At 42.3% G+C, this 19036-nt stretch overlaps 1 protein-coding gene across 1 annotated transcript; it reads left to right on the top strand.

The window, feature by feature from the left end:
• The first annotated feature begins 1854 nt into the window (after nt 1-1854).
• Nucleotides 1855-19032, top strand: LOC139351800 (uncharacterized). Its single transcript, XM_070993805.1, has 6 exons — nt 1855-2350; nt 2454-2617; nt 17535-17758; nt 18278-18407; nt 18508-18608; nt 18813-19032. The coding sequence occupies exons 1-6, from the start codon at nt 1906-1908 to the stop codon at nt 19030-19032; spliced, it is 1284 nt and encodes a 427-aa protein (XP_070849906.1). The 5' UTR covers nt 1855-1905.
• The last annotated feature ends 4 nt before the right edge of the window (nt 19033-19036 follow it).

Here is a 19036-nt window from a genome sequence, read left to right as displayed (position 1 = left end):
CACAGTTCTGCATGGGCAAAGTTGAATTCTGGTTGCCGACCCGAATGAGGAAGTTCAGATTGTAAAGCAGTCACTGAGGGCAAGGTGTGTCACATAATGTGCGCATTGACAAGTCATATCTAAAAGTGTGATATGATTAGCAATTCTGAGACAGTGTTCACTCAACTGTATTTGTCGTCAGATTAAATCATGAGTCAACTTGTTGCCATTTTTGTCAGCAAATACAGTAAGTTTTCAAGTTGTAGGAATTCTTTTATAGACCCGTGCATGCCAGAGCAGGAGTTTGTGAATGAATATCACCTCTAGTTGTACAGAACTGCATGTAGGAAATGGTTTTGAATTGAGTTGCCCTTAGCCAAAAGGCTGTTTGTATAAATGGCACCAAATGTTTTAACAGTAATATTCTAATTTTGTCTTTTTCACAGCAAAGAAATGAATATCGTCACACAGTTACAAGTGCCAGCCCCCCCAAGAGAAACACATCCTATAATACAGTCTGTATTTGACAACAACCTCAAGAAGCTCAAAAAATTACTCAGGGACAATAAGATTAATGGACATTACCCATGCAAAGAGCGGAATGACTATATAACTCCACTGATTGCTGCTGTTATAAATCACAATGTGGATATTTGCACTTTTCTTTTGCGTAAGGGTGCAGACCCAAACAGTGCTTCCCAATCTGTCTTAATGCCTTTGCATTATGTCTCACTATCCAAAGCACCACTTCTTTTTGTGGAGAAACTGCTTGAAGCGAAAGCTAATCCAAACGGTTTGAATCCCATAGAGCTACAGAGATTCACACCACTGCAAACTGCTGCCATCAGCGACAGGGATGATGTCCTGAAAGTACTCATTTCTGCTGGTGCACTGGTTACATTGCTGCCTGTCACTGATCCTCAACACATTACTCACAATAATAAAATATCTCAGATGATTCATAACCTCGCATCAAAAGGAAATAAATTATGCTCCAAAATAAGATATTTTGTGGACATGGAAATTGCTGTACGAGGGAAACCACCTGAAGAAGTGTTCAAAATTTTTGACAATCACATGCTGCAGGAGGATCCTCAGAACCATCTGACCATGATTGAAATGCTCTTTACAGTTTCTGGGCCAGGTCAAGAAAAATACAGCCAGAGAAGTATTAAATGGCTGAAGGACACTGGAAATCTAAACCACTACATTGAAAGTGCAGTCAGACGCTTTCCAAACATTCCTAAGAGAAATGAAATAAACAGGGTAATTGATAGTTTACATGCAGTTTTCTGTACAATGGAAGAGGTACCAAATGAGCAAGCTTTGGCTATAATGCACCAACTGCTGGACCAGCTTTCCTCAAAAGAAAGATCTGATATATGGATGGCTGTTCTGAAAACACTCTATGTGATAACACAGAAAACAAAAGGCACAAATAGCTGGGATCCCAACTTTACTGAGAAGATATGCAAAACAGTTGCTCCTTATGTAAAGAACCAACACTCCTCTGACATCAGAGTCTACGCATACGGCGTATTTGCAAACATGCTTTCAGTTGCACACGCAGCTAACATCTTTCCATCAGTGGGAATAACTTCAGTGCCGGAGGACATACTGTTATCTGCAGATATGGAAATGAATGACAAGCTGAAAGAAGTTCTCAGACGACTGAAAAATCATTTCAACTCACCAAACTTGGAATCTAAAGACTGTACAGCCTCATCTGGATCCAAGAAAAAGAAGAAAAAGAAGAAGAAAAAGAAGGAAAAGTCAGAAAAGCAAGAAGAACCAGATAATGAAGCTTGCACTGCTGCAAGTGATCCAACATCAGTTCCTGTTGTGGCCTCATCTTCAAACCCCAACACCTCTACGCCATCAGTGCCACACAGATGGCAACAAATCAGCGAGAGGTGGAGAAAACAAATGGAGAAGCTTCTGAGCACTGATGAAAGTAAAGTAACAAGAATTGGGAGCATAATTTATGTGAATGATGCAGAGTTCCGCATCGCAAAGGGAAGTGATGGTACTGAAGTCTTCTTGGGGCTGAGAGATGATGGCACTGAAGTTGCAATCAAGAGAATGTCTAAGAGCAACTATCAGGAGCTGAAGAATGAGGAAGTCATTCTACGACTTCCAAAGCTTGATCATCCATCTATTGTACGATACATTGACTTTGAAGAGGATGAGAACTTTGGATATCTTTGTCTTCAACTTTGTGAATACACCTTGAAAGAATACATCACATCTCATGATGGTGGTTCACCGAGAAAGAAACTTGTCAAGCAGGTTCTCAAGAGTTTAAAGACACTTCATTGTCAGAATCCTCCAATTCTCCACCGCGATCTCAAACCACAAAATGTTTTGATCGGTAAGACACGTTAAAAAATAAAGTGATTTTTTTTTTTTAATCTAAAGTATAATTATCATACATAGTTTCTTTCTTGACTTTGTCAACCTGATTTGTCCTGCAGATGTTAACGGGAGGGCAAGATTAGCTGATTTTGGCATAAGCAGACGATTACCCAAAGACCAAACAACTTATCGCACAGTCAGTGCAGGAACAAAATGCTGGATGGCCACAGAAACTTTAACAGGAGAAGCCAGCGTACCATACAAGTGGAGCACTGACATACAGGTTAGTTTTTCTGCTACGTCAGTTCTTGTCATCATTAGGTGAAAACTCATTCTGTAATTAAACTGCTGTTCCTACTTTTAAGGTGGCGGGCATGCTGATTTATTTTGTCCTCTCTGGAGGACACCACCCTTTCGATGACGTACCTGCTAAATGCGAGTACAACATTCTTGAAGGACATTACTCTTTGCACCATGTTGAAGATGTGGTGGCAAAGGATCTGATTGAGTGGATGATCAATAAAGAACCAAAGAACAGGCCTAAAGTGGAAGAATGCTTGAGTCATCCCTTCTTCTGGACCTCTGATAAGTAAGGAAGAAACTGATTGATTGATTGATTGATTGATTGATTGATTGATTGATTGATTGATTGATTGATTGATTGATTGATTGATTGATTGATTGATTGATTGATTATCCTTTGGTATAAACAATCATGGTTCCCAATGTTAATGACTATTAACCTGCTTTATCGAGCCATGACATTTAGGCCACAAAAGTCTTGTGCTGATGGGCAATGGTGTTTGTTAAAGGCCTCTAAACACCGGAAATATAGATACAGCATGGTTTTTGTGCATCCCTTACAGTTTTGCTGTTGTGTTGGCATCTGGAAAAATTCAAAGCATACCAGCCCTGTTCTGCCTCGCTGGGGCTGCGAAGTTATGATTAGGCAACGACTGTTTGTTGGAGGGGTTTAGCGAATAGTCAGTTTTCATCTCTAACACCATTTTCAAAGAGTATCATATGAATGCATGTTTATTTTGCTGTCCATATGTCCTAAAATAAACTGTTTTCCAGGAGACTTGAATACCTGAGACGAATTGGTAACAGGGATGAGGTGGCACAGTATCGAAACGCTGACCAGGAACTGATAAGTTCATTGGAAAAATGTGTCGGGGAAGGATCCTTCAAAGAGTGGAAAGATAAGGTGACTCCAACAGAACAGCTGGAACTTCTATATTCCTAATTTCCACTTTGTGACAAATTATTGTTGGTGTTGCAGTATCCACTGGAGTTTGTCCAGGGGATGGATCGCAAGAACAAAGCCTACACTGACAACACACTGGGATTACTGCGCTTCATACGAAACTCCCAAGAGCACCCGTGAGTGAAACTGAAATAAAAGTGATGCACAATGTCAATAAAAAGCAATTCTTCAACATTTAAAAACACCGGAGTATATATCTATATATGTATCCATATGTGCACACACACATGCACACACATACAGTATATATATACACATACACACACACACGCACAAAAATATTGAGTTTTTAAGGCATGGACGCAAATCAATTTTAATGATGTCTTTTTTTTTATCTCGAGATTAACGCTCTTTGTGACCTAGTGAACCTGTAGTTTTTTTTATAAGCTGTGGCCACTGCTAGTAACATTAGAAAAACTACAGGATCTGATTGTAAACCAGAAACAAAACAACAGGCACGCCCCACACACATGCTTGGTCTTGTCTGCTCGCTAGCTGTAAAAGAGTAGGCTACTGGTTTGTGTGGACGTCAAGCAAGAAACGCCAAAATGGATGCGAACAAGATTCTGAATGGAAAGTTTAGTTTCAAAAAGTTGCCAGATGGGTCGACTGGCAAGACCAAAGTTATCTGTGTGTATTGTTGGTGTGAACTGAGTTATGACCATAGCACATCCAGTCTGAAATGCCACTTGATGGCCAAATACACGACAAATGCGAATTGTCCGCTGCCTCCTTGTCAAAACCAGGCGACAATGGATGGCTTTCGACGGAGGTATATGGATTCAATTCAATAGTTCAATTTTTCAATTCAATAATTCCAAGCAACGAAGAACAAGCTTACTGCAGCCATAGCCAAATAATGTTCATTCTTTCTGGAGAGAAATAAGAGGCTGGTTTGATGAGCGTCTGGTGAATAAACAGAAGAGCATTATAGTCTGACTGCTTGTATGTTCAAAGGAAACTTAAGAAAGGAAAGTTTAAGCCATGGTTTAACTGAACTATAGCCTGAGTCCTAGTTTACAATGATGTGCACTTTGTAACTTTATCTTGTATCACCCTGTTTTGATCCCTTAGAAAGGGTTGTTGAAGGGGCTTTTTTGTAACCAAATATTTTTATATTTTTTTGTCATCTGTTCATTGACAGTGTTAAATTGTGTGAGATTTTGTGTGAATGACTGCTCAAAGAGAGAATGTTAGTGTGAAAGTGAGTGTTCATTACCTTTGTAATAAACTTGCTTTTTGTTTGCAGTCCCAAAGGTGTAGCCCAAGTCGATGTGATGACAATATTTCCCGATCTCTTTGGACGTGTTTACAAGTTTGCCAAGACTCAAGGGTGGAATTCAGAGACCCCCCTGAAGGAAATGTTTCGAAGAGAAGACAGCTTTACAACGCCATCTGCAAACACTGAGGACGACCTGGGTGTCCCAGTTCAAGAGTCTCAACCTAAAGGCGACTCTGGTGTAACTGTTTTTAAGTCATAGTGTCTAGCACATGCTCCACAGCAAGGCTGTAGCAACACTAGGCAACAAGAGTGCACACACATGAAGTCCAGAGAGCCTTTTCACTCCAAATTAAATATCCTATTAATCCATGACAATATGACAGTGAACCAGCATGAACTATACCAGGACCCTAAAGCTGAAGCATCTGAATGGAACTCAGCCATCATTCATTTTGTTATTCACATCTGTGCTTTTCCTACTGTGACATGTCAGAATGGCTTCTATGAACTAAAGCCTTGAAGGTTTTGCAGATGTATTGTACATAGTGACTACTTTCCAAAGGCTGACATTATAAGATAATGTACTCTGGTACAATTTGAAGGGGCTTTTGCTTCATTTTACTATTTGTATTTTGTGAAATTTTATACTGTGATTTGACAACGATCCTTATAAGGAACTGTTCTACTTTTATTTTGCTGCATTTGTCTGATCTTACTTTACAGATTAAGGATTTAAGTCAAGTCAAGTGATAAGAACAAACAACAGTCTGCACTGTTACAGTATCACCACACAATCAGGTAAATGACAAAATTATCATTCTTTTCACAGCTTGATGCATCAATATTACCTGAAATTGCTAATATTTGATTCTTTGTTCAGATTATACTGCTGATATAGTTACTTTAAAAAAAAAAAAAAAAATCATTGTACAGTTTTTTACTTTTTATTCTAGTATTTTTCCACTATATTGACACATTATGAGAGGGGAAAGACAATAAGGGAACAGATATAATGAACCCTGAATTCAGAGCACAAGACCACAACGAAAAAACGATTGGTTGCCCAATTCTTTTTATAGACACTGAACAAACTCAGAAGTCGAAGGGCCTCTGCTCTTTAAGTGTACTGTATTGCAAACCAAAAAAGAAAACTGTATGTATATGCAAGCTTGACAAAATGCAGACTGTTTCCTATTATTTTGTTATTGATTGTTTCTCTCAAAATATATCGCATGTACAAGCATCAAAATAAATATGGAAAAATATGATTGTAAGATGTGTTTCATGATGTTTTTGTGACGGTTATGGCATAACGTCAAAGATCAAAGTAGGGTTAATTACATTTCTAACTTTCTTCAGTGAAACCACCATCTTTCCCTAACCTGAACCAGGGTGCTTCTGTTGTATGAACTTGACCACAGTCTGGATGTGAAGCCTTCATTCTGGTCTCATTGTCCTGCACTCTGTCTGGCACCATCCACCATTTGTCAGCAATAACATAATTATGCAAATTAGTTGAACGTAATGTCTCAGAGGAAGGGTTGTTCAAACAGGTTCAGCTAAATCGGGACTTGATGTGTGTGTGGAATAAAAAAAGACAATATCTCTGGTTGTCCTGAATTGATTTTCATCCTTTTTTTAAACAGTCCATCGACAGTCTGACTGTGTGATATGAGTGCAATGCTAAATGCTCAGTGAAGTGCTATTTCAATGGAACTTTGCATTCGATGACTTTCCAGATATACTCAGTCTTTCCCGCCATTTCCACTCACCTGATCTCCACACCCACCTGCACACCTGCCCCTCCTTCTCACATCCAGCCTCACCTGTCCCTCATCAACCTCAGTGTGTATATATACAGGCTTCTCTGTGTCCTGCCTCTTCTTGTGTGCTGCCTGTTCATGATTCTCCCCCTTTTGTCTGCCTGCTTCCTTTTTGGATTTGTTGTCTTTTGGTGACCGTTTGCATCTGGATCGACACTACAGGAGGCTTGATGCTGTGTTAATGCTGTGTTCATGTCATATAAGTTATCATCATGACGTGTTTCTGACTTGAAAATCATGTTCATGTCGACTTCCAAGTTGTAATTACGAATAGGAAAAAAATGAGTTTTGTGAAAACCCTGATATATCTGACTTGGCCCTTAACAATATGGAAATGCCTGAAAAGACACACAAATAATGACATGTCACAGCAGCCCAGGACCATCTTTCAATGTTGTCAAACTGATTGAATGGACATAGTGTCATATTGTTTTTGTGCAGTATTTTAAGACTGTCACAGACAATTGACCTTAACTACCCCACAACATAATCAAACAACATATGAGTCTATTCCCAACCTTACCTTACCTTACATTGAATTATGATGTATTATTGCCTTGATTTATTTGTTTTACACAGTGGTGGAGGAAGTTTTAGGTCCTTTATTTAAGTAAAGTACTTTTACCACAGTGTAAAAATCCTCTGTTACAAGCAAAGTCCTGTATTGAAAATGTTATGGAAATAAAAGTATGGAAGTACAATTAGGATCTGGCTGTTACATGTCAAGAAATGTAACAGCCACATCATTAATGGTTAAAGCTATAAAGAGATGACAATTACCAACATGAACCACCAAGAGCTGAAGAGACACATTACGAAAAGTAACATTCACATTTTGGAACAAAAAATGGCAAACTGCAGACACTAAGCATGCTCGAATGGAAATGTTTGATCATTTGGATTTGCATTCTTTGCACATGGATGCGAGCAGGAAAGAAACAAACATGTCGGATGGCGAACGTGACAGAGCGGAGTCATTCCAAACAGCAGAACGAATGGAAACCTGTCACACTTATAGACAATACTTATAGTCTGAATAGAAACTCGACTTTAACCATTAAAGAAATCCTTGATTTATTGTATATGAAGTAACTCACAGTATATCATGAGTTAAATCTTGTATATCATGAATTAAATACTGTATATATGATATGTGATATGAGCCGTGCGTGTGAAAACAGCAGTCGTCTTCAGTGTGTCAGTGCTGTGCTGAGTAAAATGTGTTCAGTGTCTCCTGGTTTGAACATCTTACCGCCTTCTGCTCTCTCTTCTCACCATCATTGATGCTGATATTGGCAATGGTTCCAAACTGAAATCGCTGCACACAGATATCATATTGTCCTCTGTTTGAGACAGACGACTTTCTTTGACGATGTAGCTTCCCTCAAATCAACTTGTGGGTCGGTGAGTTTCTGGCTTCTTGGCTCTGGGCTCTAGTCATAAAGTCAGCTCACATTCCGGAATAGATTTGCCATCAATTATGACATCACAACGACAGTTCAACATTCTTCTGTAGACTGTCAATCATGACATAAAATGGCTGAATCAGTTTATTGATCATGTTGTTGTTTGAGAGTGAAAATAATGGGAGCCTAAGGTGAATGCTGATCTTAATTGTGTTCACAGAAACTGGACGGACTTCTTCTGCTGTCCTGCAGCTGGTAGACAGGATGTAACATCCAGATGAAGTTTCCTTCATCATTAATAGATAACTAATAGTTATGATTGTCAGGTTACATGTCTCTGTGTGGGCAACATGGCTCCAGGTGTCTGCAGTGAGGCGATGCCAGCAGGGTTAGTTTACGCATGTGTTGATTTTAAACTTAGATTTTATCACATTGCTGTCCAGTGTCTCTGGAGGAGAACTGAAGTGTTATGAGCATTTTGGATAAAGCAAATGTTGTTTGAATGGCAACACTTTTAAAAACCAGCATCCTGGCGCCAGTAAAAGTTGACTTTTGTCACTTTGTTTTTGCGGGAGCATCACGACAGTGTAGTAATGATGTTGATCATGCAAAAAAACTTCATGATAAATTCATTTTCTAACATAAAGACTGAACACAAAAAATGATTTAATCATGAACCCTTGAATTTGGTAAAAAGGTATGATCCAAACGGAGCATTTTACTGACATAAAATATCAGGGCTCTCAAGTGAGCAGACTGAGTGATATATTTCTGGTTTTTCTGTATCAAGTCCAACAAAGTTCATCCGTACCAGAGAGTGTCATTGACGAGCATGTAGACCAGCCTTCATCTGTGTCATCATAAAATACATGACAAAGAACATTTAAACAGGATGAGTATGAAGCAAAAAATAAATAACAAGGCCAGACTGTTAGGATCCCGTTTAACTTTGGTATCCTGAGTTCCTGTTTTATTTTGGTAGCCTTCCTTTGTGTCATAGTTCTCTTTACTTCCTTATGTTTCCCTCCTTTGTGATTTGTGATTGCGTCCACCTGTGTCTGTTTAGTTCCCCCTCTGTTTAAGTCTGTGTGTTTCTTTTGTCTTTGTGGGATCATTCCCGTTGCGTGTGGTTTTCTGTTTCCCCGTTCAACTGTGAGTATTCTGGCCTAGTCCTTGTCCTCCCATTTTGGTTTATGAATTGTTGGTTTTGCTGGCCTTACCTTTTGTGTTGTTGAATTTTGAACTGGTGGATTTTTGGTTGCCTTCTTTTGTAATAAATCACTTTGAACCATTTTTGCTCAACATCTTTTTGTCAAGTCTGCACTTTTGGGTTCACACTCTAATTGTTCCTTGCTCAACGACCACCTAATCGTAACAGAATGATCCCACCAAAATTGAACCCAGCAGACTTTTTTCCTCGGCTGGAGGAAACAAGAGACGTTGTTCCTATCTGGGATTTTCTGCTTTTTTATGGATGGGATCGTTCACTGGACACTCAAGGGAGGATGGTTGCTGTAACCTCTTTGGAGAACTTTTTATATAGCCAAGCCTGGGTTTGGAGTCATCCTGACATGCCAAGCCTGTGGCGCTCAATATACTCCATTCAGAACATGCTGAAGAAGCAGTCTGTCTGCGAGTCGGCAGGCTCTGCTCCTAAGTCATCAGACCTCCAGCCTGCTAGCCTCCTACCTGCTCCAGTTTCCGAGTCGGCTAGCCACTGGCCAGTGAGCTCCCTGCCGCTCCCCGCCCATAAGCCAGCTGGTCTCCAGTCTTTTAGCTTCCTGCCAGTCCCAGTTTATGAGTCAGTTAGCCACCAGCCTGCTAGCTCCCTGTCAGTTCCCGTCCATGAGTCAGTTAGCCAGCGGCCTACTAGTTCCCTACCAGCTCCAGTCCATAAGTCAGCTAGCCCCAGGCTTATTAGCGGTCTACTTACTACAGCCTGCAAGCTAGATAGCCGACAGCCATCTCCTCTCCAGCCATGTTCAGTGCTGGAGTTGGCAAGCTTCCTGCCTGAGGACGAGAGGTCTCCATTCTGGTGGACCCGGCTGGCCTTCAAAACAGCCTCCACTGGAAGGAAGAGGGTCCACAGACTTAAAGCCGCGTACCAGCCCAAGCTTCAGCCTCAGCCCCAGGTGCCCAGCTACCAGCCTAAGATTCAGCCTCAGCCCCAGGTTCCCAGCTACCAGCCCAGGCCTCGGCCCAAGGATCCCAGCTACCAGCCTAAGATTCAGCCTCAGCCCAAGGTTCCCAGCTACCAGCCTAAGATTCAGCCTCAGCCCCAGGTTCCCAGCCACCAGCCCAAGCCTCAGCCTCAGCCCCAGGTTCCCAGGTACCAGCCCAAGCTTCAGCCTCAGCTCCAGGTGCCCAGCTACCAGCCCGAGCTTCAGCCTCAGCTCCAGGTGCCCAGCTACCAGCCCAAGCTTCAGCCAGAGCCGCAACCACAGCCACTGCTTGAGCCAAAGCCACAGTGAGAGCCACAGCCAAAGCCACAGCTACAGCTACAGCCAGAGCCAGAGCCAGAGCCAAGTCCAGAGCCAGAGCCACCCACCGATCCAGAGCCGCAGCCACTCACCGAGCCAGAGCCAGAGCCAGAGCCAAGTCCAGATCCAGAGCCGCAGCCACTCACCGAGCCAGAGCCACAGCCACAGCCACAGCGACAGCCATCCACCGAGTCAGAGCCGCAGCCACTCACCGAGCCAGAGCGGCAGCTGCAGCCACCTACCGAGCCAAAGCCAGAGCCACCCACTGAGCCAGAGCCAAAGCCAGATCCAGAGCTGCAGCAACAGCCACCCACCAAGCCAGAGCCACAGCCGCAGCCGCAGCCACTCACTAAGCCAGAGCCTTAGCTGCAGCCACCCACCGAGCCGGAGCCGCAGCAGCGGTCACCCACTGAGCCAGCGCTGCAGCCACCTCCTGCCCCAGATGCCCCGTCACCGGTTCCCAGCACAGCGGTCCTCTCACCTGCCTCCAGTCCAGGAGGGGTCCACCTTCACCGCCAGCCTCCCGAAGGGTGTCACCTCCACCGATGGCCTCCGGAGGGATATTGCCTTCACTGCTGTTCTCCAGGAGGATATCGCCTTCGCCGCCGTCCTCCGGATGGGTTCATCCTTCACCGACGTCCCTCAGAGGGGTACCGCCTTCACCAATGTCTCCCAGAGGGGTATCACCTTCGCCGATGGCCGCCAGAGGGGCTTCGCCTTCGCCGCCATCCTCCAGATGGGTTCCTTCTTCGCCGACTTCCTTCAGAGGGGTACCGCCTCCGCCGTTGTCCTCCGGAGGGGTACCGCCTTCGCCACTCTTCTCCCGAGGGGTATCGCCTTCACCTCCACCGACAGCCCCCAGAGGGATATCGCCTTCGCCGCCAGCCCCCAGAGGGATACCGCCTTCGACACTGTTTGCCAAAGGAGTATCGCCTTCGCCGACGGCCCCCAGAGAGATATCGCCTTCGCCGCCGGCCTCCAGAGGGATATCACCTTCGCCGCCTTTGCTTACATCTTCCAGAGGGGCTCCGCCTTCCCCGATGGCCCCGAGAGAGATATCTCCTTGGCCAACGGCTTTGCCTTGGTCAAGGGATTTGTCTTTGCCAACTGCCTCCAGAGACGCTTCCCCCTAGCCTAGGGGCTCTGCCTTCACCAAAGGCCTCTGGTTGGATCCGCCTTTGTTGGCCATCTGTCTGTCCTCCTGAGAGGTTCTGCTGCTGCCGACCTCCCACCCACCCCCCTACCCATCCTCCTGAGTTGTTCAACCTTCATGGAACTCTGCATTTTGTTGTCCTGGACGTTGTTTTTGTTCTGGTTTTGTTGGGACATCTGGGATCTGTCCCTTAAGGGGGGGGGGGTACTGTTAGGATCCCGTTTAACTTTGGTATCCTGAGTTCCTGTTTTATTTTGGTAGCCTTCCTTTGTGTGTCATAGTTCTCTTTACTTCCTTATGTTTCCCTCCTTTGTGATTTGTGATTGCGTCCACCTGTGTCTGTTTAGTTCCCCCTCTATTTAAGTCTGTGTGTTTCTTTTGTCTTTGTGGGATCATTCCCGTTGCGTGTGGTTTTCTGTTTCCCCGTTCAACTGTGAGTATTCTGGCCTAGTCCTTGTCCTCCCATTTTGGTTTATGAATTGTTGGTTTTGCTGGCCTTACCTTTTGTGTTGTTGAATTTTGAACCGGTGGATTTTTGATTGCCTTCTTTTGTAATAAATCACTTTGAACCGTTTTTGCTCAACATCTTTTTGTCAAGTCTGCACTTTTGGGTTCACACTCTAATTGTTCCTTGCTCAATGACCACCTAATCGTAACACAGACAACTAATCATATCCACATACATATCAGTCAGTGAGGTCAAACATTTAATTCATCGTCTTTGTACTGTTTTCAATTGAGTATATGTCAAAAAGGATTAGCAAGTTATCACATTCTGTTTTATTTGTGCATTTTTACATCCATCATAAATATAAAACAGCTTTCCTTTGTGCAGCCTCACTTAAATTAAGAAAAGAGAATAAACTCAGACAATTTAACAAAAATGAGCGACAATAAAAGTCTGTGGACACCACGGAGGAGGCAACAGGAATTATTACGTCAGGTGGAAGCAATGGATGTTACACAATATTACACAAATTAGCTATAGGCTACAAAATATTCCACAGTATTACACAACTGTCAGACAGTCCGTTTACTTTCACTTCCTGTGAAATTGTCATTTTCTATATTTCAGTCAGAAAATCAGAAATTGACCATTTATAACAAATGATCACACAGTTAGATTTGACAGAAGACAGTGTGGTGTTGTTTGAGGGAGCCTCTTCTTTCTTTCTTTCTTTCTTTCTTTCTTTCTTTCTTTCTTTCTTTCTTTCTTTCTTTCTTTCTTTCTTTCTTTCTTTCTTTCTTTCTTTCTTTCCTGTTCTGTGTCTTCACTGTTTCAGTTTCCTGTAAATCGTTCACACCTCTGACACCCCACCCCAGCAGACACCACAATCAGAAATAAAACGTCATCTGGGGTTTTGTAATGCGTTTGAATTGAATCCAGCAGTAAGTACGTAAAGTTTGATGCTAACGTAGCAGCCTGCTGTTGTGTCTACAGAGCAAATATTTGTTTCAGTATTCTGGCCTTCATATTTTAGGATAGCAAAGAAAAAAAAGGCGATAGTTGAATTACACCCAATGAAGTATACACTTTAAATGTGGAGGATTCTTTAGTGAAAATATGTAGTTTGTGGCCTTACCCTACATTACGGTATGGTGGTATTTGATCTTCAATTACAGGCAGTCCATCAACAGCAAGCCCAAACATGGCCAGCACAGATTATTTATCACAGTGTTCATGGGAGGAGCGAGAAACAGGAAGAGGAAGAGGATGAACAGAGACAAGAGGAGAGTTCACTTCACCCACAGCTCGCTGTACCGACACCAACAGGGATCCTGTGTGAAGAACTGTTTGAAACTCAAACTAAAAGAAGGCAATCCTACTTCAAAAGTGAGTTATTTTCTAACCTTTCCTCCAAATCTTAGTCGAGCTCCAAACTTCAGAAAGCTGAGCTTTAGTTGCTGGAATGAATGACAAACTTCACAGGGCAAGATGTATTCAGGCAGTCACCCTTGGTCAAAAATTGAGGTTAATCAGTTTTTATCATGTTCAAGAGAAAATTGAAAAAGTATTATATTTGACCACAACCTGAAGACAAAACGTGATAGGTTTAAGATTTCGATTACATCAGCGTTGGTCGTCTCAGTACGTTTCCTTGTGTTTAACTTAGTGTTATGAGATAAATGCGTGAATCACCACGCCGTTAAAAACCAGCAATCCTGGCACTGATACAAGCAGAAAGCTCATGCCCGGGAGGACTAACTTTGTGTGCTGCTCTCTGGAAATTAGTGTTTGTGATGTCAGTCGCGAACGAAACGGCTTGTAGAACCGGTTCCTGTCTGGAAGCCGGAGTGGGTCCCGCTTTTTTTTTTCGTTTTTTTTTCTCAATTTTTCTTCTGCTCGTGCTGCACGTGATTGGTCAACTACATGACGCGTAGTGGCTAGTGATTGGTGTCGGTGGGTGTGTCGAGAAATCCCGGAAGTGTTTTATCGCTGCTGGTGTTTCGGGCGAATGATGATACGTTCGAAGTCTCACTGATTCAGGATCTGGTTCGAATATCGGCGCCATTTATGAACATTTAAATACCGCAATGGATCCGCTCACACATCGTGGGTTATAGTTGGCGATTTGTTGATTTGTGTGTGACATAGAGGTGCATTTTGTTATACTGCTGCTTATTTTGATGGAGCCTGTGAGAAAGAGAAAGTTTTCCCCTGTGTGGGAACATTTTGAAGTGATATCTCCCAATAAAATGAGTACACTTTCAGTAACATTATTACTTGTGTTTTATGTTTGTTGTGTTTTATGCAATGTACTATATTTTTCACTGTCTTTTCTTTTAATCCAAGGTGAAGTGTTTGTTGTGTGCTAAAGGATTTGGGTACAAATCATTTTCGTGCCTCAGCCATCAGTATATAAAGTAATTACAATGAGCTCAACCTTAAACATCTGCAGCAGTATAATGCAACAGACACATTAATTCAGCAGTAATATAAATCCAAAGGCAATTGTAATAGTAAAACACCAACAGGGAATATTTTACGACACAATGACAGCTGGTAATACTTAGTATTACTTTTGAATGCAGGACCTTTACTTGTAATGGAGTATTTTCACAGTAGTTAAGTAAAAGCTCAGAGGACTTCAATCCACTACTGTATACTGAGTGTTAAAAGCTGCAGTAGGTAAAATTGAGAGGAGAGTAGACTTAGCCTGAAAATTTGAACCAAGCTCCACGTCACTCATGCCCTGCCTCCAAGCCCCTCCTCCCTGCGGCATTGGTGCGGCTCGGAAACAAGCTAACTCTGCCCAGCCGCTACAACTCAGTCACTAACATACTGTACGCGCTGCAGAGTGTTACGGTAACAATCACCATATTAGCTTTATGGTCACTTGTCTTAGCCGTACATGTTGTTGTTGGCAGCGTCATTATGGGCAGTTTCTCCTTTGTGGGTGGCTGTTGCTCCAGCATAGCTTTCACTAGCCTCCTGACGCCACTCACAGAACTTTTTTTTTAACACTTTATGATATTATTATATGAAGTTTTTAAAGTTTACACCACATATAAAAACAGAGACAACAATCAACAAAACAAACGGATCAAAACGAAACGAAACAAACTGCAAGCCCAAAGAAATATAAACATGTAAAAATTACAGTTATGCATGTCAGTCCAGAAACTGAATCTAAGGCACAGAGATAGATTTTAAAGTCTGAGACAGAGTCCAAAGAGCCAGGACCAGGTGAAGTCAAGGAAACCTGAGACCTGGTGGTGCAAAGCACAGTGTAGTTGGTACAAAACGAACGCCCACAGAGCTGTTTGACTGAGCGGCAGCTGGCAGCATGAGCGGAGGGAGGGGGCGGTTCGCAGCGTGTGTGAATAGTGATTGACAGACGCCAGACACTCCCTCAGACACTCCTCTGGCTCTGATTGGTTGTTTTGTGTCAGGTGCAGTGGATTCTTGCAAATAGCAGTAGGAGTAGAAGGTGGGACCAATGGCGCCGTTTTTTATTTTGTTTTTTTTCTCCACAGATTACATGTTTCATGTACTGCTGTCTGGGCATAGGGACAGTTTTAGCAAATATGACAAAAAAAACTTTTATACAAGTTATCTACTGCAGCTTTAACAATAAAACCATGCTTTTGTCTTCCCACAGAATTTACCTCACTGTCCAAAGCTCCACTTGCTTTCGTGACAAGACAGCTTGATCGAAAAGTGAATCCAGACGACTCATAATTCTGCATCAAAAGGAGGTGAATTCTGCTCCAATATCAGATATTTTCTGAGTATGGCCAGTGCTGGGCAAGAGGAAGCTGAAGCGTTCATACCTTCTGACTGGCACATGCTGTTGGAGGATCCTCAGACCCACCTGACCATGATTGAAAGACCTTTTGATGCACCTGGGCAAGATGCAGAAAAAAACCGGCAAGAATGTATCAAATGGCTGATCGACACTGGAAATGTGGACACCTACATTGAAGGTGCAGTCAGTCGCTTTCCACACATTCCCCAGGAATTTGTATATTCGGCAATTATTGCTTTACGTGCAGTTTGCTGTACAATGGAAGACATACCACATGAGCAAGCTTTGGATATGATCCACCAACTGCTGGACCAGCTTTGCTCAAAAGAAAGACTGAGAATATGGGAGGCTGTTCTGAAAACACTCTATGTGATAACACAGAAAACAAAATGCACAAATGGCTGGGATCCCAACTTTACTGAGAAGATATGCAAAACAGTTGCTCCTCATGTAAAGAACCAACACTCCTCTGACATTAGAGTCTACACATACGGCGTATTTGCAAACATGCTTTCAGTTGCACACGCAGCTAACATCTTTCCATCAGTGGGAATAACTTCAGTGCCGGAGGACATACTGTTATCTGCAGATATGGAAATGAATGACAAGCTGAAAGAAGTTCTCAGACGACTGAAAAATCATTTCAACTCACCAAACTTGAAATCTGCAAGTGATCAAACATCAGTTCCTGTTGTGACCTCAACTTCAAACCTCAGCACCTCTACGCCATCAGTGCCACACAGATGGCTACAAACCAGCAAGCGGTGGAGAGAAAAACTGAAGACGCTTCTGAGCACTGATGAAAGTAAAGTAACAAGAATTGGGAACATAATTTATGTGAATGATGCAGAATTCCTCATAAAGAAGGGATGTGGTGTGACTGAAGTCTTCTTGGGGCTGAGAAAAGACGGCACTGAAGTTGCTATTAAGAGAATGACTAAATGCAACTATCGGGAGCTGAAGAATGAGGAAGTCATTCTACGACTTCCAAAGCTTGATCATCCGTCCATTATACGATACATTGACTTTGAAGAGGATGAGAACTTTGGATATCTTTGTCTTCAACTTTGCGAATACAACTTGGAAGAATACATCAGAAACGGTGATGGTGGTCTGCTGAGAGAGAAACTTGTCAAGCAGGTTCTCAAGAGTTTAAAGACACTTCATTGTCAGAATCCTCAAATTCTCCACCGTGATCTCAAACCACAGAATGTTTTGATCGGTAAGACACGTTAAAAATATATAACTCACAATCTGAAATTCAATGCACACACAAATATTTGAATTCATTTTGGTGAACAGGAGTTTGTTGGAGTTTGTTTCCTGAATCAGTCTCCACTATTTGTCCTGCAGATATTAACGGGAGGGCAAGATTAGCTGATTTTGGCATAAGCAGACGATTACTCGACAACCAAACAACTCATCACACAGGTGGTGCAGGAACAAAATGCTGGATGGCCACAGAAACTTTAACAGGAAAAGCTGACATACCATACAAGTGGAGCACTGACATACAGGTTAGTTTTTCTGCTACGTCAGTTCTTGTCATCATTAGGTGAAAACTCATTCTGTAATTAAACTGCTGTTCCTGCTTTTCAGGTGGCGGGCATGCTGATTTATTTTGTCCTCTCTGGAGGACACCATCCTTTCGGCGACGTATCTGCTGAATGCGTGTACAACATTCTTAAAGGACAGTACTCTTTGCACCATGTTGAAGATGTGGTGGCAAAGGATCTGATTGAGTGGATGATCAATAAAGAACCAAAGAACAGGCCTAAAGTGGAAGAATGCTTGAGTCATCCCTTCTTCTGGACCTCTGAAAGGTAGAATCACATTTATCATTCTCAATTAATTCAGCTGATTTGCTGTTACTGCCCCTAATTGTGCAGTGGTGCTTTCAAGTGCTAACATTAGAACGCTAACATGCTCACAGTGACAATGCTAACAGGCTGACGCACAGTAGGCGTCATGTTAATCATGGCCACCATCTTAATAAGATGCTTCATCCACTGGGAATCATGAATGCCTGTGCAAAATTTCAAGGCAAACCAACAAGTAGTTGTTGACATATTTCCGGCTGAACCAAAGTGGTGGAACAGCCAACTGTCACCGCCACCTACAGAGCAGCTAGCATGGCTGGTAAAAATCTAATGAAATATCAAAAGATGTTGATGAAATTATTGACCTGGAGTCATACTGGCTTCATGTGCATTTTGCTATCAACATACAGTATTTCTACAGCATTTGTGCGTGACAATTTTTGAATCAATATGATCTGACAAAATGGTTCAAGATCTATATTTTGTCAAACATGCACCCTAAACATACATTTGATTTTTCAGAAGAGTAGAATACTTGAGAAGGATTGGAAACAGAGACGAGGTGAAAAAGTATCGAGATGCAGACCAAGAATTCATTTCTTTGATGGAAAAAGGCATTGGGATTGGATCATACGAACTGTGGAAAGAGAAGGTGACTGCAACATAGCAATTTTATCCTTTATTTGGAAGCTCACTAGTTTGTTGTCAACATTGTTGCTAAGCATAATTCTAACAGATGTTTGGTTTGACAGTTTCCAACAACGTTGGTCCAGAAGATGGAAAGCAACAAGAAACCCTACAGCACAAACATTTTGGGATTACTGCGCTTCATACGAAACCTCTATGAGCACAAGTGAGTAAAACTGAGCTCAAATTATATGTTAAGATCTCACCCATAACATGATGCTTTCTCTTTTATTTCTCTATATTCTTTTGGTGGAAGGAAGTACGCAGTGACTCTAGGACACTCTGGAAAGAGATGTTAATATTAACCTAAAAAGAATGCTGATGTTTGTTCCTGAACTGTTTTTTTTTTTTTTTTTTTGTCTGTTTTCAGACCCAAGGAAGTGTACAAAGTTGATCTGATGTTGCTGTTTCCTAAACTCTTTGGATGCGTTTATACATTTGCCAGCAACGAAGGGTGGAATTTAGAGACACCCCTGCAGGAAATGTTTGGAACTTTGTTTTCCAGAGATGTGAATCCCTCCACAAGGGAGCGTCAACTGAGTGCCCCAGTTCAAGATTCTCAACCTCTTTCTAATGAGCCAACCGCATAGTCAA

Source organism: Chaetodon trifascialis, chromosome 23 (assembly GCF_039877785.1).
Source record: "Chaetodon trifascialis isolate fChaTrf1 chromosome 23, fChaTrf1.hap1, whole genome shotgun sequence".
Lineage (NCBI taxonomy): Eukaryota > Metazoa > Chordata > Actinopteri > Chaetodontiformes > Chaetodontidae > Chaetodon > Chaetodon trifascialis.
Note: the sequence above shows the minus strand (reverse complement) of the source record. Positions and strands in the feature narration are given on the sequence as shown.